General features: G+C 40.7%; 2 protein-coding genes across 2 annotated transcripts; both read right to left on the bottom strand.

The window, feature by feature from the left end:
* Positions 1-227: 227 nt before the first annotated feature.
* On the bottom strand, positions 228-19,517 carry arl6ip4 (ADP-ribosylation factor-like 6 interacting protein 4). The gene is made up of 6 exons (XM_055162173.1): positions 19,243-19,517; positions 10,984-11,379; positions 7,353-7,470; positions 2,960-3,029; positions 2,823-2,869; positions 228-1,283 (listed from the first exon to the last, which is right to left on the bottom strand). Exons 1-6 carry the CDS (start codon positions 19,394-19,396, stop codon positions 1,193-1,195), a joined length of 876 nt encoding a protein of 291 aa, XP_055018148.1. The 5' UTR covers positions 19,397-19,517; the 3' UTR covers positions 228-1,192.
* Positions 19,518-19,943: 426 nt separating this feature from the next.
* Positions 19,944-27,965, bottom strand: mthfd2 (methylenetetrahydrofolate dehydrogenase (NADP+ dependent) 2, methenyltetrahydrofolate cyclohydrolase). The gene is made up of 8 exons (XM_055161736.1): positions 27,773-27,965; positions 22,761-22,945; positions 22,554-22,676; positions 22,321-22,473; positions 22,114-22,221; positions 21,444-21,536; positions 21,245-21,370; positions 19,944-20,571 (listed from the first exon to the last, which is right to left on the bottom strand). The coding sequence occupies exons 1-8, from the start codon at positions 27,850-27,852 to the stop codon at positions 20,423-20,425; spliced, it is 1,017 nt and encodes a 338-aa protein (XP_055017711.1). The 5' UTR covers positions 27,853-27,965; the 3' UTR covers positions 19,944-20,422.

Below are 27,965 nucleotides of genomic sequence, written 5' to 3'. Positions count from 1 at the left end.
CTTCAGAGCCACATCACCACAAGCAGCGTGCATCCTGCTGACAAACATGGATCACTTCAGGCATGTTTTAAATGAGGGAACATAATATGGTGGGGAAAAAAGTGCATTTGTACAATGAGCAGACTCTCCTCTCCACAGAACCTGGCCTGGTGGCATTGCCTCTGTCCAGTTCTGCCGTACAGCATCGCAAAAATAACTCAATGGAAACAAGCAGGTGGCAGACCGTCCAAAAAGTACATAATCACCTTTAGAAACACAACTTCAGTAAACAATAAACATCACTGAAATGCTGTAAAATATACTTTCCCCTGTGAGTGATCTCATCTCTTCATTTAATGGACACTTTTCAAGATTAAAGGAACAGTACAGTATTTTCCGGGCTATTAGACACGCTCTTAAGCTTCCAACCCTGTCAAAAAACGACCTCGCCCAACAATCCAGAGCCCCTATACACGAATCCACTCAGGTGTCCCAGCACCACTTCAGTAAACTACAAACACACACCACCCACAGAACACACAAACACACACGGAGCAGACAGCGACCACACAGAGAAACACACCCACAGTCACACTCCACGCCTGACGAGGAACGGAACGGAGGAACGAACCGAAAAAGCGAGTGCAATGTGCCACTTCTAGACACAACTGAACAACTGAGTCACTGCGAACACGCCGACAATCCGTTGGTCCCAGACAGCACCCTCCCTACACGCCACAACTGAACAAAGTCACCCATCACACTGTTGTGTTTCATTTAAAGTCCGGTGTGGTTTATTTGTGAAAAAGATTCAAAAATAGACCATTTAATGACAGTGCGCCTTATAATCCAGAGCGCCTAATAGCCTGGAAAATACGGTATTTTAAGATTTTAAATTCTACAAGCATGAACTGTGCCTCCACATAACAGACATATGTTCAAATCAATTATAATTCTAATGCTGATTCATTCATTGTGTTGCCAGTTTCAATGCTGAAATCCAGCTGGTTTAAACCAAAAAGGCCTCTCTTTCTCTCTCTCTCATTTTGAAAACTGTAAAAGCTCAGGCTAGACAGTTTCTTTAGATGTAAAAAATCATTGACATAACGTGGACACTGACAGAGGTGGACAGATCTCGACTTTGTGCTCCACTCAGCAGAGCCGTAGAGCAGGTCCATCCACACAGTCCAGACAGTTGTGACAGTTGAGTGGTTCAGTGTTTGGCAGCGGCGCCCAGGGACCCGCCGGACGGTCGCCCGCTGGCACTGGCTGCAGGATGATTCAAATGCAGAGGACAGATTTCTCTGCAGGGACAAACACAACACATACAAAGTGATGATGCTGTGCACCAGCAGGAGCAGGCCTCCTCCAGGACACAGAAGAGTCAGGTTTATGGAGATGCAAGCCCCACTCACAGTGAAGAGGACACAAGTTTTTCAGCACAATAAACAAACACACAAAAACCAATAAAACACAACTGTAAAAGTGAATTAAAGTGCATATGACAAGTCCAACTCATTTCATCATTAACATCAATATATTTAAGGTTTTACTAAAAATTATTCTTTTTTTTACTTTTTAAAATGTGACAAAGTGGGACCTTTATCTCATTTTAAATTCACGTTAGTTTATGTTTAACATTATTTATTTTGAAAGGGGACTTGCTTTGGGGAGTTACCTGGATACTCACCTGGGGGGAGGTACTTCCTGTGGGCGGAGTATAAAGCAAAGCAGGTGTCACCAATTAGGGAGACTTCTGTGCAGGTGTTTTGCTTTGAGTTACTTATTTTTTGTCTATTTGTTCTTTTGTGGGTTAACCCCAGAAGTCTGTTTTTAAAATAAATTTTGTCTGCATAAAGACACTTTTCTTTGTGTCATCTGCCTCCTACTTTGACCACTTTGTCCAGCTTCCCCACATAAAATTTAGTGGTTTATATTTTACTTCGTGCACACGGTCAGCAGATGTGACACAGAAGTCATTCTCTTACCTAACCATAAATGACACCATAGTTATGATTAGACTAAGAAAAAGAAAATTACACAATTATTTTGTTAAAATGAAGGTTTAAACTGTCAGAAAATGTCTTGCGTAAAGAGTCTCAGCATTTTGGATTTTGGTTATTAGAGTTTTCTGAGTTGATGACATGGGCAGAGGTTTTAGAATTCAGCACTACTTCTTGTATTTTTGTAGTTTTCTTCAACTTTTTTCCACAAACTGGCACAGATGTAAAACTATGATCAACACTGACCACAGGTGCTGTCCACCGAACCAAGTCAGAATTAGAACAACGTGAAAACCCGTCACATGCACTTTAAAAGATCCAACATTACACAAAACTGACTCTTGTGAGATTTGAGCTTTGTTCACCTGTTGTTCCCTCCTCAAAACACACCTGGAGTTGTGTTTTGTTTCGTTCACACATTTGAGTAACTCTGCTTTATTAGTCCGTCTACATCTCCAAAGCTCAAAATGCTCTGCTCCACCTTGTGATGTCATGAAGTGGTAGTTTTCAAGTGAACTGCTCCTTTTACATTTTGTTCAGAAGAGTTTGTTGACTCCAGGGCTGAAATGATCCAAATGATTCAAGTGAAATTGTGTGGAGTTTAAAAACACAGTGGAGCATTTCCTGTATTACCACATGACATCACAAGGTGGAACTGTGTTTTTTAAGTCTGACAGAAGAACTCAACCTAAATGTGCAAAGTTTGTGTGTTAAACTTGTTTGAATAAAAAAAAACACAACTCTGGGTAAGTTTTGCTGAGAAACAATATAACAGAGAAAACATTCTAATATGAGCTCTATAATATAAACATTATATATCATTATTTAAATATCTTGTACCTGCCCAGTCTCCTCTGGAAGGTGGCCCCGTCCCCGCTGGTGGCCTGCTGTGACACACACACACACACACACACGTGACTGTAAGCACACCGTCTGTGCTCTGAACTGAGGGTTTATGCAGCAAAAGCTTCTCAAACCTTGTTGATTTCTTTGTGTCTTTCCCGACTCACTATTTCCTCAATGATCTCGCCCTCTCCTCTCACCAGCCTGAAAACAGAAGACGAGCACAAAGCAGCACGTCAGCGAGTCACAGCCACTGAAAACGAAAAACTAAACTCAAAACTGAAGCAACCTGAAGAAAACAGAGTGATTTAGTAAAAAATTCCAACTGCCATTTTGACAAGCATTGTGATTTTTTTTTTCTTTTTTTGAATTGCAGAAAACATAGCAACAAGACAAAACATCAGAAGTATATACAGTATAAAGTGCAGATGGGATTGCTGTTGCATCAAGGCAAAGTCCAGTTCACAGTTATGGCAGGACTGAGGGCTGGAACGAACATACGAACATACAAACATAACGAACATACGAACATACAAACAAACATACAACGAACAACATACGAACATACAAACATACAAACGAACATACGAACATACGAACATACAAACATACAAACATACAAAACATACAAACATACGAACATACATAACATACGATACAAACATACAAACATACATACAAACATACAAACATACAAACATACGAACATACAAACATACAAACATACGAACATACGAACATACAAACATACGAACATACAACATACAACATACGAACATACAACATACAAACATACGAACATACAAACATACAAACATACAAACATACAAACATACGAACATACGAACAACATACAAACATACGATACAAACATACAAACATACGAACATACAAACATACGAACATACAAACATACAAACATACAAACATACGAACATACGAACATACGAACATACAAACATACGAACATACATACAACATACGAACATACAAACATACAAACATACAAACATACAAACATACGAACATACGAACATACAACATACAAACATACAAACATACAATACGAACATACGAACATACAAACATACAACATACAAACATACGAACATACATAACGAACATACGAACATACAAACATACAAACGAACATACGAACATACAAACATACAAACATACATAAACGAACATACATACATACAAACATACGAACATACGAACATACAAACATACGAACATACGAACATACAAACATACGAACATATACAACAAAACATAAACATACAACATACAAACAACATACGAACATACGAACATACGAACATACGAACATAAACATACAAACATACGAACATACGAACATACGAACAACATAAACATACATACATACATACAAACATACGAACATACAACATACAAACATACATACGATACATAAAAACATACATAAACATACAACATACGATACATACATACATACGAACATACATACAAACATACGAACATACATACATACATACATACGACCATACATAAAGATGAACATACAAACATACGAACATACATACATACATAAATACGAACATACATAAAGATGAACATACATACATACGAACATACATCCGAAAATATGAACATACATACATACATACGAACATACATATGAACATACATACGAACATACATACATAAACACACACACACACATACGAACATACACACACACATACACACATACATACACACACACATACGAACATACATACATTTTGTTTTTTTTTTTTTTTGCAATTTATCATACAGGAGAGCAGAAAGAAGGAAACCAAAACTAAACAAAAAAAACAAACAAAATAATGTTATAAATTAAATAAACCTATACTATACTTCTTACAGATATTATATGTTTTAACAGCTTTTTTGTGTTGGACCTGTTTTATTGTTTGAAAATATAGTTGGATTTTGATATTATACTGATGAACATTTGGTTTATTTTGAGCCCATTTGGTTTTGTGTATATGATATTTTGCCAGCATCTGAATGAGTCTGAATGAAGAATCTGAGATCTTTGGGATGGAGGGGCTGGTGAAAAAGAACAGGACGTCACTTTCCTGGAGGCTGAGCTCGTGTCTGGTTTTGGTTTGGATGAGTTGTTGTATATGGGTCCAGATGTTTCTACTGTATGTAGAAACATCTGGACCCATATACATTGGTAAAACAGGTGAGTGACTGTTTCTATTTCACTGCGACAGAAGTCACAGTTGTAATTAATCTTTAATTTGAACTTTTCTAAAGTTTTTTTGGCTGGGTAAATATTATGGAGAATTTTGAAATGTTATTTATTTATTAATAAGGGAAGCCCCTTGAGATGTAACATCTTGTTTGCAAGGGGGTCCTAATACATTAACAAAAGTAGCATTTACAGAAGAGAAAGAAAAACAAATCAAAACAGAACAAAAGACAAACAAAGACAACATTCACACAACACACAGACAGCATTCATACTGTACAGTCCAGGATCCTAAGATATACATACATCTCTCTGATTTTATCATCACCACACCTATATTTGTAAATGAGTGGTGAAAAAAAACAACTCTATGTGCAACAGAAAGTACACAGAACAAAAATGTATTTTTATCAAAAACAGGAGCAAGGTGTTTGTAAGTGTCTGAAGACTGATGCCTTAAAATGGTGGGTTGATGTAATTGATCTTATTGAGGAGGGAAAGTTAGTTAAATGCTCTTCGGCCAATTTCTTTTTTGTTATAGGAACATTAAAAAATAATTGTTCAGTGTGACGTAAATGATATGCTGATCTAAATGGAATCAAAAACTCTTTTGAATAGGGTGGGAACTTTGAGTAATAACATTTAAACACAAGTTGCAGAAGGTGTAACTGTCTTCTGGATGTAAGAGAGCCAGTTAAGTGATGAATACATTTGACATTTGACATTGACTTCTTTAATTTTGTTATAAATGCAGAGCCTCTCACCAACCAGCCACGCCCTGCTCCAGTCAATCTCCGCGTGCAATCAATTCCAATATGAAGTTGCTGGGGGTCTGTTTGGAAGTTGAATAATATTTCTGATGTATTTATTCGAACATGTTTTAATTTTAATATTGACCTCTCCCAAATATAGATTGCTATTCATGTTCTGGAGCTGATAATTGAGTTGAGATCCCTGTAACAAATGCAAAGTGCCTTTAAGTTTAGCTTTACACACTTTGATATATTCTGATTGTTTACTTGGAAACTGATAGATGGCTTTAAATTCATCATATGAAAACATTTGTCCTTGTGCATTGATCAGTTGATCAAACCAGGATCTAAAAAATAATGATTTATTGCAACAAGCATTGTGATTGTTATGAGATCTGTAACAGGACTCTGAGTTCACATTTTATAGAAGAATTGAAGACTGAAATCTGAACTTTAAACTAATACAAGAATCATATTTCAGAACATGTTTGTACAGATCTAAACTACAGGGTTAAGTGTTTTTATGCAGAATAAGACCCCATGTTATTAGGTTCTTTTTCAGACCAAGAGTTTGTTTTCATCCTGACAGTTTGTTCTGCTCCCTGCGCGCTTCCTCAGAGTCTCCCTCTTCGTCTTCCTCAGAGTCTTCCTCTTCAGAGTCTTCCTCAGAGTCTTCCTCAGAGTCTTCCTCAGAGTCTTCCTCAGAGTCTTCCTCAGAGTCTTCCTCAGAGTCTTGTGATGTTGCTGTGTCGTGTTGCTCAGCTGATTCTGGTGTTGTCTTCCACCCGGTGGAGGCAGGACACTAGCACCACATGCAGTCCCACTTCCTCAGGACATCAGAGCATCCCAGCATCCCAGAGTAAAAAAGCCCCTCGTCCCGGTTTATCGTCCTGTGGGCATGTTTCCTGCCTCCAACGGTAGAAGACAGCACCAAAACCTGTTTAAATCAGCTGAGCGACACGTCACAGCAACATCACGAGACTTTGAGGAAGACTCTGAGGAAGACTCTGAGGGAGACTCTGAGGAGACTCTGAGGAGACTCTGAGGGAGACTCTGAGGGAGACTCTGAGGAAGAGAGACTCTGAGGGAGACTCTGAGGGAGACTCTGAGGAAGACTCTGAGAAGGGAGACTCTGAGGAAGACTCTGAGGAGGAAGACTCTGAGGAAGACTCTGAGAAAGACTCTGAGGAAGACTCTGAGGAAAGACTCTGAGGAAAGACTCTGAGGGAGACTCTGAGGGAGACTCTGAGGGAGACTCTGAGGGAGACTCTGAGGAAGATTCTGAGGAAGAGCGCAGGGAGCAGAACAAACTTATGAAAACAAACCCTTGGTCTGAAAAAAGAACCTAAAAACATAAATGATTAAAAGACCAAATGAGACAAGGGCATCTGACACACAGGGTCATTTCAGAACATGTTTGTACAGATCTAAACTACAGGGTGAGCAGTTTTTATGCAGAATAAGACCAGAGATGTTGTAATGTTGTGAATGTTGCTCTGTTGAATATCACATTGAAACGTGAGTGAGTGGCGGTGCGTTCAAAGACACCTGGTGCGTCCGGTGTCTGGGTCGAGCACGCGGCGGATCACGCTCTGCCGGGCCTCGTACTCCTCTTTGGTCATAGGCCTCTTGGTGGAGAGCCGCGCCTTCTGCTCGTCCGTCATCACTGAGAGAACACACACGAGACAGATTAGATTAGAGATCCATCGATATATCGCTTGGCCGATTCTGGACTTTTTAGTGTATCGGCCTTGAATCTCCAGCAGAGGACGATTATTTTGTTCTGGTCGATCTGCTGCCTAAAAAATACACACAAAGCTTTATATGAACACTTTAATATGAAAAGATAAATATGACTACACCATGAGAGGACGAGGAGAGTGAAGAGGACGAGAGGAGGCCTAATGACACAATAATAATAATTAAAAAACTCTTTCTTTAGACTGTAGAATGTGATTTTCCACATGAAATGGCAGAAGGTTCTGTTCTGTTCCCTGTGGTCTTACACCTGTGTGATCAGGTCCAGGTGGGTTCCTTCGGGGTCCAGAGTCTGTGTGGTTCAGTGAACACAAGGTGCTCATCTAGACTCTGGTTTTCTGGAGACGTTTGGGCTCCAGAAGTCATTTTACATTGATGGAAACAACCTGCAGCTCTGGGAACTGATCCTGTTCTGAGAAAGTCCAGCCTTGCCCTTGTCCAGGGAGCAGTTTTAGATTGGGACACGTCCTGCCCTTGTTTACCTCTGATACTTTTGACATCACACTGCAGTAAGACAAACTTGCTTTGGCAGGTTGAAGAGTTCTTATGAAACAGCTCTGGACAACCTCCAAACCACTCGCAGATTGTGCCTCCAGGAGGTGATTTGTCAACAAAAATACTGATATGTTAATTCTTTTATTCATTCAGTTATCAAACCTTGTAAATGCAAGTCATCCAGCTCATGTCCCTGACGCACTCACGTCTGAAAACACGTGGATGTGGCTGTAGGAGTCAGACGTGGGTAGTGTACAATGACTCAGTTACATTTGTTTGAGCAAAAATGTAACTTTTCCACTTTACTTTATTAGTGGCATAATTTTACTCCTACTTCAGTGATATTTTTTCTTATTGAAGTAACAGTACTGTTACTTGACTAAAGGTCGTGCTTCGTCTTCCCACTGTGAGTCGACACGTGACAAAAGTTTGATGTGACACTATGAAATGATTTGAACATTTGTGTTTTCTTTCTTTCTTCCTTTGAAAAGACCAGATTTTGTGACTTATTTAAAAGGAACAGTACGTAACCTTCTGGAGTTGGTGCGTCAGCTGCATGATTCTATGGAAACCAAACGTTAAACCCAACTTCAGGACATTGTCCACGAAGAAAGACACTAAGATACAAGGGATGTAACAATACAGTTTTAAGGTTTAAGAGTCAGGTTTGTGGAGATGCAAGCCCACTCACAGTGACGAAACACTTTTTTTAAATGTTTTTTGTTTTTCAGAAAAACTAAATGCAAAATAAAATGCAAAAAAACATGCCTTTATTTGAGTCTGTTTTTGGCTTAGAAAGTTACATACTGTGGCTTTAATGTTTTTTCCACCAAATTTCAACTTCAAATTATAAATCAGATGTTCTGTCTCAACACTTCCTCTTTACTTCATAAACACTTTTACTTACACTCACTTACGAGAAAAGCTTTCATCAGTGCTCATCTGGACTCTGGGTTTGAAATCAAGACGTTTCGGCTCCAGCCCAGGAGCACAAGTACTGACCTAGTACATGGAGCTAGTACCTCACACAGAGTACTGTGTACTGACCTAGTACATGGAGCTAGTACCTCACACAGAGTACTGTGTACTGACCTAGTACATGGAGCCTAGTACCTCACACAGAGTACTGTGTACTGACCTAGTACATGGAGCTAGTACCTCACACAGAGTACTGTGTACTGACCTAGTACATGGAGCTAGTACCTCACACAGAGTACTGTGTACTGACCTAGTACATGGAGCCTAGTACCTCACACAGAGTACTGTGTACTGACCTAGTACATGGAGCTAGTACTTCACACAGAGTACTGTGTACTGACCTAGTACATGGAGCCAGTACCTCACACAGAGTACTGTGTACTGAGCTAGTACATGGAGCTAGTACTTCACACAGAGTACTGTGTACTGAGCTAGTACATGGAGCCAATACCTCAAACAGAGTACTGTGTACTGACCTAGTACATGGAGTCAGTACCTCACACAGAGTACTGTGTACTGACCTAGTACATGGAGCCAGTACCTCACACAGAGTACTGTGTACTGAGCTAGTACATGGAGCTAGTACTTCACACAGAGTACTGTGTACTGAGCTAGTACATGGAGCTAGTACTTCACACAGAGTACTGTGTACTGACCTAGTACATGGAGCTAGTACTTCACACAGAGTACTGTGTACTGAGCTAGTACATGGAGCTAGTACTTCACACAGAGTACTGTGTACTGAGCTAGTACATGGAGCTAGTACTTCACAGTGAACATGGCTGGGTGGGACTGGCCTGTTGGGATGCTCATAATGAATGAAGCTGTTGACTGAACAGCAGTTCCTCAATACAAAGTCCCACAAACAGGTTTGGAAGACTTCAGTATGTGGCTGAAGCTCGCACACACAGGGACCCCCGGCCCAGCGCCAGGCCCAGGGTCACTCTGCCAGACCACACAGCCAAAAGTGAACCACAGAAGATGCAACTATTTCAAACATGTCATGAGCCAAAAGCAGGTCAGAGTCTGAACAGCTCTGACTCCAGTAGGGCTGTAGGCCTCATGAGTTTATTTAGATTAGAAGGATTTGTACAGAACAACAGCAGAATGGAGAAGTGAGTGAGTTTGGTATTGAATTGTATTTATATGTAAAAAGACATATTGGGGCTGTCAAATGTATCAAAAATCTGATACTAATCGATACTAAAACAAGTATTGAAACTAGATCCTCATTTGAGCAGGTATTGATACTAAAAAAATCCCACTGACAGGACAGAGCAGAACCTTTCCTGAATGACGGCAAGGAGAAAATTCAGTTTGTCAACTGGACAAAAGTTAGTTTGTTTGAAGACGTCAGAACTGAAGAAGCAGCGTGGATGAGCTGCGAAACCAAAACTTCAACCAAACTAACTTTTGTCCGGTGGTCGACAAACTGAATTTTCTCCTCGACATGGATTCTACCTGGACGACTGAGGGATTCTTCACTTTCCTGAACGATGTTGAGCTGTACAGAACAAGTAGAAGAGCACATAGACAATATACACACACGGACCAACATGAACCCACTGCACCACTGAGGGATAAACTACCACCATTTAATGTTGAAAATCTCATTCTATTGTCTACTCTTAGTATCAAATTCAAATCAAATTTGTCTTTATATAAACACATTGTTTCTGCATAAATAGTATAGTAGTATCAATAGTACAGTAGTTTTTGGATAAACTCCCCCTGCAGGTGTAGTCGTGTGAGTGCAGATTGAGTCAGATAAATAGAGACACATAAAAGGTTTGAGAGTTTTTTGCCCCCTCCTCCCCCCTCACTCTCCCCTTTTTTCCTCCAGGTCCTGCCAGTTTAACAGTTTAATCCCATTTCAATTTCAAAATGAAAAAATTTATTATTATTATTATTTTTTTTTTTTTATTGTTAAAAACCTGAAAATTCTCACCTGGTCCAAAATCCTCAGCAGTGTCTTCGCTCTGCCACACCTCCAGAGACGAGGCTCCAGCCTGGGGCCCACTGACCAGAGGGGAGGGGCCAGTGACCATGGGGGAGGGGCCACAGGCAGGGGGGGAGGGGCCACAGGCAGGAGGGGAGGGGCCACTGACCAGAAGGGAGGGGCCACTCTTCTTCTTCTTTTCCTTCTTCTTTTTTTTCTTCTCCTTTTTGGCTTTGTTCTTGTTCTTTTTCTTGTCCTTTTTTTTCTTCTGTTTGCCGTGCTTGCGTTTTTTCTTCTTCCTCTTGTCTGGGCTGGATGAAGAGGAGGAGCTGGAGGAGGAAGAGGAGGATGAGGAGGAGGAGGAGGAAGAACTTCTCCTTCGTTTCTTTCTTCGTTCTTTTTTGTCTGAGGAGAGAAAGACTTTGGTATGAGTCGAGTGCCGAGAGCCGATTCTAACACGTGTAGCACAAAGTACCAGCTCAGGAACGAAACCAGGAGAAGAAATGTTTGGTGCAAAAGTCTGTGTCTCCAAAATGAGTTCAGACACTAACCAAAACACTTGAAGAGAGAATATAAGAAGCAAGATATGTGGAATTATTTAAGAAAAACAGTGAAATAACTCTACTAACTATTTTTGGACAAAGCAAAGGGCGACTTTGAGGATTTGATTATAAAAAATATTCAGTAGTTAGTTCACTGTTTTCTCTTTGCTACATAATTCCAGACATCGTACTTCATATGGACTTCATATTAATGTCTGTAAACGTACGTGTAAAACATACAAAGTAAAAATAAAGGAAAAAAAAATGCAACTGTGCATGTGCAGTGTGTGTGTGTGTGCACCTGTGTGTGTGTGTGTGTGTGCACCTGTGTGTGCACCTGTGAGTGTGTGTGTGTGTGTGCACCTGTGTGTGTGTGTGTGTGTGCACCTGTGTGTGTGTGTGTGTGCACCTGTGTGTGTGCACCTGTGTGTGTGTGTGTGCACCTGTGTGTATGTATGCATACCTGTGTGTGTGTCTGTGTGCATGCACTGGTGTGTGTGTGCTTTGTGTGTGTGTGTGTGTGTGTGTGTGTGTGTGTACCTGTGTGTGTGTGTGTGTGTGTGTGTGTGTGTGTGTGTGTACCTGTGTGTGTGTGTGTGTGTGTACCTGTGTGTGTGTGTGTGTGTGTGTGTGTGTGTGTGTGTGTGTGTATGTGTGTGTATGCGTGTGTGTGTATGTGTGTGTGCTTTTGTGTGTGTGTGTGTGTACCTGTGTGTGTGTGTGTGTGTGTGTGTGCTTTTGTGTGTGTGTGTGTTGTGACGTCACACTTGGAGGAGCCATAGAGATTCATCAACACATTGTTCACCTTTTTGCTGAAGGCAGAGCTGTAAAACTGTTTACAGTTTTCTCAGAATTGATCATGTATCTCAACACGTATCCAAAACTATTCATGATTACGACATTTCTGAGTAAACAGAATGTTTCAGCTGGAAGCTTTTTACTCAGAAACATCATAATCATGTTATAGTCCTGCCCTCAGCAAAGAAGGGGACAATTTATTCTCTGGAGACATATTGAGATTCATATTTAATTCTGAGAAAAGTGTATCACTGTATCATTGAATCATTAATAACAATATGCTCTACTGTATTTATTTACACTTATGTCACAAATCAGGAAGATATTTGGAAACGTGATGAAATTTCCGGTGTATTTCTCAACACTGGGCTCGCCGATGACTGTGATCAAAACCACTGAAGTAAATGTGATCAGAGGTAAAATGAAGACTGCAGACGTATGTGCTGTTTGGAATCATGTGGAATTTGGCCTCAGCTCTTCCTGTACCCAGTGCACTGAGTTGTGTGTCAGTGTAGAAATGATGAAAACTGAGGTATAGTCGGAACTGTTGATTTGCCAAACATAACAGAACACTACAATGACATGGAGATGAAGAAAACATTTTCTCATTTTTACTAGATTTTGTAAGACTTATTACTGTGAACAGAGCCCAGAGGAAGTTGTCATCACATGTTTCCAAACGTCTTCCTGGTTTGTGACGAAAGTGTGAACAGAGACTATTAGACGACAGGTGCCTCCTAAACTCTCCAAAGTGTGAAACGTTTCTTTCATTGTGTTTGGGAGTGTGACAAGACTCAACTGTGTCAGCAGGGAGTCAGATTTTTTATTTATTTTTTTACATTAAGGAACCCATTCACACATACACCAGTGTGCACGGACACTGGGGACGAGGCAGATTAAGTATCTGGCCCAAGGACACAACAACAGCAGTCATCTGTGAGATCTGGAATGGCATTGCTAACATGTGAGCGGGATTCAAACCACCAACCTTTGGATCAGAGGACAAACACTCTAGGGTCAGTTCGTATGAAATCAGCCATTTTCAAGAAATCTCCCCTATGAGTCATCTCAGATTTGGCTGAAAAAAATTCTAAAAAAATTCTAAAATCATAAAAATAAAATAATCTCAAATTTTAGCTCAATCCCTTGAGTCGTTCCTGAGTTATGGCCTGGTGAAATTTTGGGGCCATGTTCACTTTTTCAGAAGCCTTAATTTTAAAGCATGTTTGAGAGACCAGAACTTCATCAAAAATAGAGCTAGGAAGCTGAACATTTGTATTATTGTAGATTCTTGGTCATAGATTCTGTTGTCAAATATTGTGTGTCTTCATTAAGGGGGGCACTGTGGGCCCCCAAAATCTCACGTTTGGTTGCCGCTCAATTTTTTTGGTCAATTTTTGAGGTCCAAGATCTATTTACTCCAAGCAGATTTACAAACAAACTGTTGAACCTGAATATTTGAGAGAATGACCATTTCTGACAACAATCTCACACTTTTCTGAGCTTTCATGTGGATGGTGTAGAGTCTCAAATATGGTCACAGATCAAATGTGATCTTTTTGGCCCCTTTTTTGGACCCTCGGTTCCCCATGTGGTACAGTTAAATGTTGATCAAATTTTCACCAAAGAAACTGATTAGTTTAAAGTAATAAAAACATCTACGATTAACTTCATTCATTTCAAATGGAATTTTTGAAAATGAATCTCATGGGTCATTTTTGGTGGAGCTTCACCTTCCACCTGCTAGAAAGACTAAATTACCTTTAATAGACTTAAACACTAGTTGCTTGTTACAAGGGAAGACAATTAGAGCTTATTTGTGGTACATTGTTTGTGATGGTTTTGGTGGCACAGTAAAATGTTCGGCTGCAAGGACCAGTCTTCAGACAACTGACAGCAGTCAAATATTGACCTCACTCCAGACGTTTGAGTGAGCTTCACAACACATAAAGAATGTAAAGTATTTCTTTACAAGCTCTAAATACATTACAAACCATGAACTTACTTCCAAACTTGAAGAGCACCATAGAGCTTCCTAGCTCTATTTTTGACGAAGTTCTGGTCTCTCAAACATACTTATAAATTAAGGTGTCAGAAAAAGTTCAACGGGCCATAACTCAGGAACGACTCAAGGGATTGAGCTAAAATTTGAGACGGTTTCATTTGGTGATTTTCCACATTTTTTGAAAAAAAATTCAGCCAAATCTGAGAAAGCTCACAGGGGAGGGTGGCTGATTTCATACGGACTGACACCAACTGAGCTACTGTCTATAAAAAAAGAGTTACTCAAATAAATGTAACTGAAAAATCCTACAACCACATGCACGTGTTTTCAGGTGTGAGAGCGTCAGGAGACACATGAGCTGGACGACTTCCAACTACAACTCTGATAACAAAATGAATAAAAGCAGGAGCATATCAGCTCTTTTGTTGACGTATCGCCTCCCGTTGGGCATTAGCACAAACTGCGAGCTCTTTGAAGGTAGTCCAGAACTCTTTATAAGAACTCATGAGCCAGTCCAAGGAAGTTTGTCTTATCGCCGCGTTTTGTTATCAGAAGTATCAATAATCAAACTTGTATCGAAGCCAGATACTCATTTGAGCAGGAATCGATACTAAAAAGGACGGAGCAGAACCTTTCCTGAATGTTTTTAGAATTGATTTTAAGCTGTACAGAACAAGTGTCAGAGCACATAAACTAGAACACACATGGACCAACATGAACCTACTGGACCACTGGCCATTACACACATATAAGACACATGGGAATAGAAAAGAAAGTTATATAATTTAATGTTGAAAGTCAGATTCTACTGTGTAATGAAAGATCACACCAGGCTTAAAGGTCCTTTATTACACAATAGTGACTCATGTGAGCTTTTAGTTTTGTTATGATGTTGTTACCTCCTCAAAAACAGACTTGGAGTTGTGTTTTGTTTCATTCAGACATGTTTGAGTCCAGCATTATTTGTCATCTCCAACGACAACGAGACAAAAATGAGGTGTAACATCCAGCGTCATGGTGTTCTCAACATCAAGACGACCAAGGGGATTACAGTGGACTTAAAAATGAAACAAAACAAAAGAGTGACCAACTTGACATTCCGGAGGGTGACCGTGACTGAGGGCCTGTCCTGGGGCATTCACACTGCCACAGCTGTGCGGATGGTCCAACAACGCCTCAACTCCTCCAGGAACACCAGTATCTCCAGACCGATGATGGTGAACTTCTACAACTGTGCCAGTAGAGTCCTGACATATGGACCTTTAGTGTGGTTCTCCTGCTGTACTAAGCTCCAGCAGGTAGTGAAAATAACGAGGAACATCTACACCACACTGTCTGAGGAGAAACATCTACACCACACTGTCTGAGGAGAAACATCTACACCACACTGTCTGAGGAGAAACATCTACACCACACTGTCTGAGGAGAAACATCTACACCACACTGTCTGAGGAGAAACATCTACACCACACTGTCTGAGGAGAAACATCTACACCACACTGTCTGAGGAGAAACATCTACACCACACTGTCTGAGGAGAAACATCTACACCACACTGTCTGAGGAGAAACATCTACACCACACTGTCTGAGGAGAGTGCACAACAACCTGCGTGATCGGCTCCACATCCAACTCCATTTCACGTTGGGATGTCATTTATTTGTAGTTTCAGGGTTAACAGTTATTTTAGTTTCAACTGAACTGCTTTACTGTAAAACACACTGGGACAGGGGTGGACAATACTTTTTCCATGGGGCAACTTAATTCTGCATAATATGAATTGTATTTCTTCATAAAAAGCAGTAAATCTCATTGTTTAGATGAGCTGCTCAGACTGGGAAGAGTTTATGTTCTGACTAAACAATGAAAAAGTGAGACTGCCCAACAAAAAAAAGTCATTAAAAACACCTCTAAAATAAAAGAAATAAAGCTTTAGTCCATGCATGAGATAAAATTATAAAATAGTTTATTTTGTAATTTTTAATTATTTTAAACAGGCTGGTCAGAGTAAAGGGCCGTATGTGGCCCCGGAGCTGCACAATGCCCAGGTCTGCTCTAGAATAACCATAAGCTGTTGCTTTTAGTTTGGAATATTTTACACAATTGAGAAAGTCTAATATCTGCTGGTGCACTGAGGAGTGAAGCATCTTCAATGAGGCAACAGCTGTAAATTCAAACTTATGAAACTCCAGATCAGAAATGATCAAAATAATTCTGAAGATGTATACAGAGTTTAAAAGCACAGTGGAACACTTCCTGTAGCACCACTAGGCCCGTCCATCAAAGCACGGGAAAAATCAAGTTTCAGATGACCTCCATTAGAATCCTGCAGGTTTTAGAATCAAAAGATGATTTAGGAAGAAATTTGGAAGAAAAAGGAGATGTTTTAGAGCAGGCATGTTCAAACTATGGCCCATGGGCCAAATGTGGCCCTCAGACATTTTTTTCTTGGCCCTCAGGCTTTCAGGTGAATTGGCCCAAATGACCTTGTATCAATTAAAAATTTACTTTTTACTGCAAGTTTTTTGAAAATCTACCTTGATAAAGCAAATATTTAATATTCAGTGTGTGGATTTAAGAATCTTAGCCTGAATAAAGACTGACGAATCATTCTAACATGTTTAACATGCACATACTTCAGTTATTCACTGTATTGAGCACTGGGACTGGAAGACGTTGAAGACGTCATGAAGACGCTGCCGATACGATACACACCTTGATACACAGGCCATGATACAATACAGTGCATTTTCGATTCGATCCGATATATTACAAATTGGTTCAACATGATTCAATAAAAAATTAAGTCTAAATCATGGCTGTGATACTAAAAGTTTTTGTTAAACCACTTCTTGTGAAAAGTTAATCTGAAACACAAACATTTTACTCATTCCTCAAAAACAAGCAACAAAACTGTAGCTCTGTAACAAAATAACTGAGTAAAATATACCAAAAAATACTCGGTGATCTATCGATACAGCAGCCCACGATATCGATACTGTATCAACACGTTAAACGATACGATACATCAATATTTCAATATTTTGGCACAGCCTTATTCAGCACCAGTCTCCGGCCCTCGATCGGCCTCTGCTTCATCTGTGATTAGATTTGTGGCCCTTGATGAAAAATTTTTGGACATCCCTGTTTTTGAGGTTGCTCAAGCTGCATGAAATTTCCTTGAAACTGACTAATGGGTCATTCCACGCCATTTCATCAAATTTACAGAAAATCTCACAAATCATGTTTTTAAAAAATTTTGAACAAATTACCAGCTGGTCCCTTACTGTCATGTACCAACCCTGTGAAGTTTTAGTCATTTTTGATCAATACTTTATAAGCTACAGCTCATTTAGTGAGGGGAGGATGTGTCAATTTATGGGCCCAAAATGCACGTCATTTTTTCACAGGTCGATATCTCTGTAAGTATCACACACAGAGGGCTGAAATTTTGTAAGGTTGTACTCCTCTACTCTGTGTTCAAATAACATCTATCAACAGTTTAGTATCTCAACTCATTGCCATTTTATTGTCACTTAAAAATGAGAGAAAAAAAATCTTTCATTTCTGTGGCCTACCATTTTTAGCCCCTTTTTAAACCTACTTGTCGGTGTCGGAGACCCTTCAATTTTTTTGAGAATCAAGATATGTACTAGGACTGTTAAAAAAATCACCAAATGTTGAAAAAGTGAAATAAAAAAATTGAAAATTGAAAATTGAAGGAGCTTCATAAAATACATATGTTTGGTACCATATGAAAGGTCTTTTTCTGGTCTTTCAGGAAAAAAAATATTCAAAATGTTTTTATCACTACCCAGATGCCATAAATGACATGTGAAAATCGGACCATGTTGCTTTTTCTTGTTTTTAACAGGACCCTCACACGTAACCTATTTCAAATTTTCAACATTTGGTGATTGTTTTTTAACAGTCATAGTACTAGTACTAGTAGTATTTTGATTTTCAAAAAAATGTAAGGGTCTCCGACACCTACAAGTAGGTTTAAAAAGGGGCTAAAAATGGTAGGCCATGAAAATTAACATGTTTTTTTTTTTTTTTTCATTTTTAAGTTGATATAAAATGACAATGAGTTGAGATACCAAACTTTCGATAGATGTTATTTGAACACAGAGTAGAGGAATACAACCTTACAAAATTTCAGCCCTCTGTGTGTGATACTTACGAAGATATCGACCTGTGAAAACAGCCGAGAAAAAAATGACGTGCATTTTGGGCCCGAAAATGGATAAAAAAATCAAAAATTACAAAAATTCAAAACTTCAAAAATTACTAAAACTTCACAAGGTTGGTACATGATAGTAAAGGACTATTTGGTCATTTTTTCAAAATTCTTTGAGAAAGAAGTGTGTGGGCCATTTGTTGAAATGGCATGGAATGATCCATATAATATATATGTGTATGTATATATATATGTGTGTATGTGTGTATATATATATATATATATATATATATATATATATATATATATATATATACACATATATATACACACACACACACACACACACACTCCTCTAAATATAAATTGATTTGCATAAAATTTTGACTCAAATATTTTTGCCAGATCTGAAACCAAATGTAGGATTGGAACCAAATGCAGGGCTCTAATACAGAAAATCTTTAAAAATAAAATAAAATTTGGACCACCTTAATCACCACTCAGTGACGTCACTCTTTCAGTTTGAGAGAAGAACTCAGCCGAAATGTGCAGGGTTTGTGTGTTAAACGTGTGAATGAAACAAAACACAAGTCCAGGTCTGAATGAGGAAACATTCAAACATAGATGAGACATAGTGCAGTATGATGCGGGTCCTTTGAGGAGACCACAGGACTGAATCAGGTCTGTGCCAGGGTCAGCAGGAGCGGGACTAAACCAGCGCGGTGCCTCTGAGTATTGCCCACCTTTGGACTTGTCTCTCCGGGCGCTGCTCCTGCTCCTGCTGCTGCTGGAGGAGGAAGAGGAGGACGAGGACGTGGATGAAGACCGTCTCCGCTTCTTCTTACGGCTCTCTTTCTGCTCTCTGCTAATTCTGTCCCGAGACCTGCTGCGATCCATCACTCCCCGAGGACTTCCAGCCAGCACGTGAACGAAAGCAGCGCGATCACACACAAAAACAACCTGAACACAGCAGGAGAGGACTGCTTCCGCTCTTGGGTTTGATTGGATCCGTCAGAGAATTCAGTCCGGGTGGAACAACAAAGCGTCTTTGTAGTGCCTTGGGCAGTGAGCGTTACATTTTCCGCGTTTTTTTTTTTTTTTAATTGTTGTGTATATAGTTATTTACATTACTGTTATTTTATGTTTTCTAGTAAAATAACATACATTTAACTACTTCTGTCACAAATAAATCAAAACTAAATTCTAAAAGTCATTCAAATAATCAAATCTGTACTTCAGCTTTAAATTGACTGTTACCTTTTGTATATTCTTCATGTAATATATATATATTGAACTGCAGTATTCTATACCTAATTTGTCTTCTGTAATGTTTATACTTTTTACACATAAATGACTATTAGGTGAAAGCAGTAGGATTTATTAATGACATTACTGTTTTTTTCATTTTATTGTAAGTGACTGACAGAATACACAGACAACAGTGTGAGAAGATACTGTAACATTTATTCAAAGTCTTTACAAAGGCAATTGTGAATTCTTAAAGCTGATATTCTATTACATATCTTCAAACCTGATTCTGGTAGCCCTTTGTTACTAAGGCTAAACCACCTGTGAAAACAAAATTAAAGAAAAAAAAAAGAAAAAATCAGCAGCACGCTGCATTTAGAATTGTCAAACTTTTTTTTTTTTTTTTCGCTTAAATACTGCAGTAATAAATAACTCTTAAAACTCTGTGTGTCGTTCATTCCACAGACGCTTCTGAAAAGGATAAATAATGGCGTAGAGTAAAACTTCAGCTGTTTAGTCAGTAACAGTTTCAACATGGCTGAACTGGCATCATGTGTCTCCCCATCCATGTGCAAAGGAGCTCCAGGAAGCTCTCCGATAAACTGTGGGGGAGGGAGGGGGAGGGAAGGGGCGGAATGTCAATGGAACTGCACCCGCGGGTGCACCCACGGCCCATCAGGACGCCGCAGCCATGCGCAGCCTCTCGGGGGGGCAGAGCAGGCTGTTCTTGGCCGCTTTCACCGTGTTCATCATGAGCATGGCCACAGTCATGGGCCCCACGCCTCCAGGCACAGGCGTGATGAAGCCTGCCTTCTGTCGCACACCTGAGGAAGGACACGGGCACAGAGTCAGGCTCTGGAGGAGCAGTCGCACTTCAACATGACTTTAAGCTCAAACTTCACACATACAAATGTCACACATTTGGCCGTTTTGCATCACAATGCATAGGCTATGGCATTAAGTGTTTACTTCAGCCTAAACCCTTTCACTCAAGAACCATGGGGATGTAGTCTATGTTTCGTTTTGTAGTTCTGTAAAATGACCGAATAAACTACCACTACTACTTCAGTTACAGTGTGTGTGTGACATAGAAGGCCTTGTTAAACACACCACAGTTCTTTTAGATCAGGGACACTACTAACAAGTGATCACAGCTCAGAATTCTTAGAATGATGATGTTATTATTAATCACACATGCATCAGCTCAACCAGTCATGTGGAGCCCCACCTCCCCTCACTTAGCCTTTGGGGAGTGTTACATAATGAACACTTGGTTCACCTGAGCACCAGCATGTGGCAGGTTTATATTGGAGTTCCAGCCCTTTGGCCATGTTCATTTTACTCTTCAACTTAGTTCAGTTATGGAAATTAAACCATTTCTGTAGTACTTGCAGTTTGCAGTAGATGGCTCACTCTAACCCTCATCAGACATTCATATGTGTAGACCCCTGTTGGTCTCTTTTTTTAACCCCTTTTGGACCCAGACAAATGCTGTACCTTCAAAGTCCACATCTCCCACCAGCCGGCTCTTCCCGGTCACTGGGTCCTGTATCCGGTTTATTCCCACATCGATGACAGCGGCTCCTTCTTTGATCATATCTGCAGTGATCAGGTTGGGGATTCCTAAGAGAACCAGCATTTCATTAGTGAAGTGAATACATTTTAACTCAAGTAAAGTCTTGGAGTTTGTTCAGACCTGCTGCGGCCACGATGATGTCGGCGATTTTTGTGTGCTGGCGGAGCTGTTCTTTTGGCGTGTACCGGTGTGATATAGTCACTGTGGCATCACCTGCACACACACATACACATATCAGTCATTTAGGATTTCAAATACTTCTTATGTTTTCACTTTAAATGGTGTCCCATGTTTCTGCTCTGTCTGGGTCACCTTAGCAAGAGGCTGTTGTGTTGTGTGGCTGATGTTTGGGTCTGCACTGGGCTGTGGACTGAATAGTGATGAGGAGGTGGCCCCATGGCTCTCTGCTCCTTTAGAGGAGGTGGCAGATAAATGGAGTCTCATTCTGTCCTCTGAAAGGGCATTCTCTACGAGTCATTGGCCCTGCTGTACTTCCTGCTTTCTTTGTGAGCTGTGATTGGCTCAGAGCCTCTCACATGTAAACCAGGGGACAAGGAAACATGGCAAGCTAGTTTACAAATACTGCAAATGTGGACATGTGTCCATGCTCATGTGTCCTCAAGCTGTTCTACATGTGTATGAATGCCCTCCCTACATATGAATGACATGGGACCCACCAGGACCCCCACCACAACCTCCACCAGGACCCTCACTACGACCCCTGTTCAACTGAAACACCATGAAAGTCTCCCTGTTACTGTTGTAATGGAACATATAATGGAACACTCACCTCCAGGCCTCTCATGGCGCCCGTCTGTGTGCAGCAGCATGGCGATGGGCATTCCCACGTTCTTTGAGCGACCGGCCACCACCACATTCTTCCCCAGGGTGGGTATCCCTGTATACACATGTACACACATGTCAGAGGAGGGGACGGAGGGGACAGTGGGACAGAGAGAGAGACAGACAGAGGAAGAGGAGGAGAAGCAGGTGCTACCTGTGCGCTTGATGATCTCCCACACGCCCCAGGGGGTGGCGGGCAGCATACTAGACTGGTCCAGACACATTCGTCCCACGTTCACCACATGGAAGCCATCCACGTCCTTGGTGGGTGCCACAGCGTTACAGATGGTGCGCTCATCAATGTGCTCTGCACACACAGTTATATAATGATATATGAGGAGTCTGCAAAGCATTGCGGTGGACACAGGAGAACCACAGAGTTCATACCAGGCAGAGGCAGCTGCACCAGCAGCCCATCCACGCGGTGGTCTGAGTTGAGTTTGTCGATGAGGTCCAGCAAGGCCTCCTCACTGGTGGATGAGTGCTTTAGGATGGTCTCACTGGAGATACCTGAGGACCACAGCACAGTTACACTATGCTCCACACAAGCCTGTGAGATGTTTCACATCTTCTGACACGAGCAGTTCTCCTCACCGACATCTGCAGCGGCCCGGGTCTTGTTGAGGACGTAGGAGTGACTGGCAGGGTCATCCCCCACCAGAATCACACTGAGGTGGGGTCTCCTGTTCCCCGCCAGCACCCACTTCTCCACATCCACTCGCGCCTCCTCTCGGATCTGCCGCGCCAACTTCTTCCCCGAGATCACCACGGCTTCCTGTCTGCAAACAACACACACGGACATGTTAGAACTATACACAACATACAAACAATATACAACACACACGGACATGTTAGAACTATACACAACATACAAACAATATACAACACACGGACATGTTAGAACTATACACAACATACAAACAATATACAACACACACGGACATGTTAGAACTATACACAACATACAAACAATATACAACACACACGGACATGTTAGAACTATACACAACATGCAAACAATATACAACACACACAGACATGTTAGAACTATACACAACATGCAAACAATATACAACACACACGGACTTGTTAGAACTATACACAACATGCAAACAATATACAACACACACGGACAAGTGAGAGATGATGTCCAACACAGCAGTGGGCTTCTGTAAAGTCAAATGTTAAAGGTGAGCTCTCAGAGGCCGCAGGGCTAAGGTTATGTCATGTTTGGTTCTTTTGTCCGCTGTAGATGGGAAATGCACTTAATCATTATGTGTAATCTGTTACTCATCCAAGTTCGATTGCCACAAACAAGATAAACCTGCTCAAACCTGTTGTGTCTTTGTTTGTTTCAAACTACATAAGCACTTCCACGTATCAACATTTACTGATTCAAATGAAGTCAAATGTCCAGAGCAGCCCTGGTCCCTGCTGTAGAGTAACCCCGCTGCATTTCACACATGGAGCACAGTGTGCTCGCTAAAATTAGCCCAGTGCCCTTCTACCTGACACAGACACTTGGACCCGGGTGCCAGCGTTACCCTGTACTCCCGCTGCTGTAATACACTTACTGTACAGGAGCCAAGGACAAAATACAGACTGGTAGTGCTATTCATCAAAATGGGACCCCAACCAGACCACATCATGTTTTTTACAGTGTAGAATTTTAACAATATAATAATCTGGATTTCAAAACATGTTTGTAGAGTTCTAAACTACAGGATCGACAACCTTTACACACAATAACCCCATGGAGACACAGGGAGGGCATCTGACACACAGGGAGGGCATCTGACACACAGGGAGGGCATCTGACACACAGGGAGGGCATCTGACACACACAGACACACAGGAGGGCATCTGACACACAGGGAGGGCATCTGACACACAGGGAGGGCATCTGACACACAGGGAGGACATCTGACACACAGGGTCATTTCAGAACATGTTTGTAGACGTCTAAACTACAGGGTTAAAAGCTTCTGATGCATTATGAGCCATCATTCAAGTGGTTTTCCTCTTCCAGTCCACACGCCCATATAAGGCAGTGGAAAGCTCCTGACTCAAGGCAGTATTGTATAGTACTGTAGTACTGTAGTACTAGTACTGTGATTCCAGTGGCACCTCTGTTCATATGCAAATGATCAAGTTAACCTTATGTAAGCGGAGCACACCCCGACCACACCACAGAGGAACTGTGATTATGTAACACACTTTTTGTTTGCTAATTGACCCACTAACGCATTAGTGTGAAAACGGGGTGAGAGCACAAGTGAGGAAAGTAGAACGCTGCAAACTTAAAGGCCCTGTACCCGACCCCTCCTCCTGTGTGTTTGTCCCAGTGCACATATATTGTATAAGCAACTTTTGAGGTCAAAATAAGACCACTGTGTGCTGTCTGTATCTAATTCTAAAGCATTTTAAAACATGAGAATCAGGAACTGCATGGTTAGACTGCTAGTTGATGTTAGCATTACCATGACAGCAAAACTCTAGTCTCTGAAAGTTGTGAAAAAGTGCTTCTAAAGTCACTGTGGTGAATCATTAGGATGTTCTGAATGTGTAAGGAAAATGAGGAAGAACTCTAAAGTGTTTAAAATGAACCTACTGTTTTTTCATGTGATGAACCCAAAGAACAAGGCTCCAGTGATTCACAAATGTAAATCATTGGAGCCTAAAACATCATCATTTTAAAATGGGAAGAGATTGTGTTATTTTTTGCCCCATTTGCACAGTTCTATTCATGGTATTCAGCGTCCTGTTTACAGGCAATATGTAGAAGTGTTTTGGGCATTCTTAAGATATATATTTAAATATATTAATGATCAATGAGGAAATTTGAGCATTTAATCATTTTTAAACAATATTCATAAAGGTTATGCCCGATTTTTGTTGTATTTTTATGATGATTGCACAAACATTAGGGGTGCGCAAAAATATTGAAATATCAATATATCGTATCGTTCCATGTGATGATACAGTATCGAAATCATGATCTGCTATAATGATTTTGGGTTTTTTTGTATATTTTACTAAATTATTTAGTTACAGAGCTACAGTTTTGTTGCTTGTTTAGAGGAAGGAATCGTGTTGTGTTTCTTTTGAACTTTGTACAAGAAGTGGTTTAATAAAGACTTTTAGTGTCACAGCCATGATTTAGCTTTTACTTTTTCATTGAACTGTATTGAATCAATTTGAAATATATCATATCACATCGAAAAAATTTATCTTATCGTGGCATATGTATCGAGGTATGTATTGTATCAGCAATGTCTGAATGAAGTACTACCACATTTGAAGCTTCCTTGTTCATCTTTGTCCAGGGTAAACTCATGAGTCTCGAGACGTTTTCCCCCCATTAAAAAAAATAATGTCTGAAATGTACGGACACAGGTACCATCACATACACATGCGTTATCTGTAACTGTGACCCTTGGGTGCCCGTGGAGCAGGTGAAGCTGCCGTCATGCGCAGGGTGTCACACGGGAGCACCCTTGGGACCACGAGTGAGGCATTAGTCCATTAAACACATGGGCATCACATTGTGGCCTGCACGTTTTCAATCAACTCTGCACGAGATGAACCTGTGAGCTGATGGTGGGAGGGCGGTGGGGTGCGTACACTGCAAAAAGTTCTTATCACATTTCCTTTGAACAAGCAACAAAACTGCAGCTGTAATAAAAAAATACTCTTGGCAATATATCGATTCAGCAGCCCACGATATTGATACTGCATCATCACATTAACCAATACGATATATCAATATATATTTCAATATTTTTGCACAGCCCTAGTCATGAAGTGTTAGTTTTCAGTTTGACAGCTGCATTTACCGCAGTGAAATGTGCAGTTCCAAGGCACAAATCATCCAAATGATTCTAGTGCTGGTGTATGTCCTGTAAACATACTTGGAGCACTTCCTGTGTAACCACATGACATCATAAGGTGGAACAGAGTGTTTTCTGTTTAAGACTCTCTCCTGCTTAAATAATATGCAGAGTTTGTGAGTTAAATATGTGCAAATGAAACAAAAGAGGTAGGTGTGTCTGTGATGAGGAAACTACATTAGAACATTGATCAGAAAACAGACGAATCTGGGCCTTTGAAAACAACATTATACGTCCAAATGAGGTAAGTCCATGTTTCTTACCCCACTGGCAAAACTATTCTTTCATGAAATAAGTAGTAAATACATAGTAATGTAACAACAAATATAAAACTAGTAAAAGTAAGACTAAAAAATTCAGGTCATATAGAACACATTTTTGTAGTTTATGAGGAGAAGAATGCTGGAGGTGCAGAAACCGGAGAGCCCAGTCTAAAAAAGTGTTATGGAGCACATGGAGTGAGCTGGTGCAGGGTTTTTACTGAGGAGAGCACATTCCAAAAATCTAGAATAATTGGTTGTTTCATTTGACTACATATTAGAATTGTCAAAAGTATCAAAAATCAGATACTAATTGATAATAAAACTAGTATCGAAATGAGATACTCAACTGAGCAAATTTGATTTTTAAAAAGTCCCTTTGACAGGACAGAAATGAACCTTTCCTGAATAGGTTTAGAAAGATTTTGAGCTGTATCAGAATAAGTATCAGAGCACATAGACTAGTACACACCCATGGACCACGATGAACCTACTGGACCACTGAGGATTACACACATAGAATAGAAAAGAAAGTTTTACCACTTAATGCTGAAAATTAAAGTGTGTCAGTGTGGTATCGGAATCAGTATTAGTGTCTATTCCTGAGTGGTGAAATCAAGTTTGACATTTATTAACGTACGTTGCAATAGGGGATACCAATTCCAAAATCTTATTTTTGGAAGAGTACAAACTAAAGTGCTCAAAATATTGCATACCACAGGACGCTGAAACCAGGGAACAGTCTAATGCCAAAAGAGTAAAGCACAGTTTGGCCTGTGCCCGCGGTGAGATTGTGAGGAAAAAAAAAACAACGCAGCAAGATCAAAATATTTACACCAGTACAGTGTAAATGCCAGTCCCACTCAGGAGCTACAGCTGGATCTTACTGTGAAATGTTATTGAGGTTTATTACCGGGGTTCAGTTTGGTATAGTCATATTTTGTTTGGTATTTTAGTATTTTAGACTGAACTTCGTCTCTGACAATGGTGAGTTAGAATAAAACCAGTGCACTGTCACAATGTGAAGGAGAAACATTAAACACACACAGGCTGAATGCTCTGTGTGTGTGAGGCGGGTTTGATCCATACACTGTATACAGTGTGTGGTTATATCACAGGACGTGGCCCTGTGCCAAAAAGCGCAGCCCCGTCTCCAGCTGAGACCTGGGACCTGCTCCTGTCCTGTCAGGCTGCAAAAACCCACCACGATTTCATCAGCCAGCCAAGCTGCTGTGATACCGGCAAACCGCTAGGGGCGCGCCACAACAGGCGGAATGCGGACATTTAGTCTGCTCTTTCCCGCACACAAATCCGCGGGAAATGTACGAATACTGCGTTCTACACGCGATAAATACATAATACTGCCGGAACAATGTTCCCGTTCACGTTGGAGCCGGTCTGAGCCACATTCACAGACACTGTGCCGTAAACCCGGAGCCGCAGTGCGCGCACTCACCTCGCCGCGCTCGTGTGCAGTTGGCAGAGCTGGAGCTGCGACTGTTGGCACAGTTTCCTGAGGGTTCTGACCGCTGCCATGATGAAGATGAAGATGAGATGAAGAGAAGAGAGGACACACCGCCGGGTACGAGGGAAGAGCTGCGCTGGAGCCGAAAGAGAAGGGCTCTGAGGACCGATGAGCCGGAGAGACA

Source organism: Boleophthalmus pectinirostris, unplaced genomic scaffold (genome assembly GCF_026225935.1).
Source record: "Boleophthalmus pectinirostris isolate CB_2022bp ecotype Guang Dong unplaced genomic scaffold, ASM2622593v1 HiC_scaffold_4, whole genome shotgun sequence".
Classification (NCBI taxonomy): Eukaryota; Metazoa; Chordata; class Actinopteri; order Gobiiformes; family Gobiidae; genus Boleophthalmus; species Boleophthalmus pectinirostris.
Note: the sequence above shows the minus strand (reverse complement) of the source record. Positions and strands in the feature narration are given on the sequence as shown.

Bases quoted from the DNA above. Each gene is read 5' to 3' on its own strand.
- arl6ip4 (XM_055162173.1), bottom strand. From the start codon at position 19,396: ATGGATCGCAGCAGGTCTCGGGACAGAATTAGCAGAGAGCAGAAAGAG. The intron at 3,030-7,352 runs GTGTCTTTGAAC...TTCTGTTTTCAG, and splicing joins CCAGACACCGGACGCACCAG to GCTGGTGAGAGGAGAGGGCG. The intron at 1,284-2,822 runs GTACAAGATATT...TTGTCCCTGCAG, and splicing joins TTCCAGAGGAGACTGGGCAG to AGAAATCTGTCCTCTGCATT.
- mthfd2 (XM_055161736.1), bottom strand. From the start codon at position 27,852: ATGGCAGCGGTCAGAACCCTCAGGAAACTGTGCCAACAGTCGCAGCTC. The intron at 22,222-22,320 runs GTAGCACCTGCT...ATGTGTATACAG, and splicing joins GGAGATCATCAAGCGCACAG to GGATACCCACCCTGGGGAAG. The intron at 21,537-22,113 runs GTGAGTGTTCCA...GTGTGTGTGCAG, and splicing joins GCGCCATGAGAGGCCTGGAG to GTGATGCCACAGTGACTATA.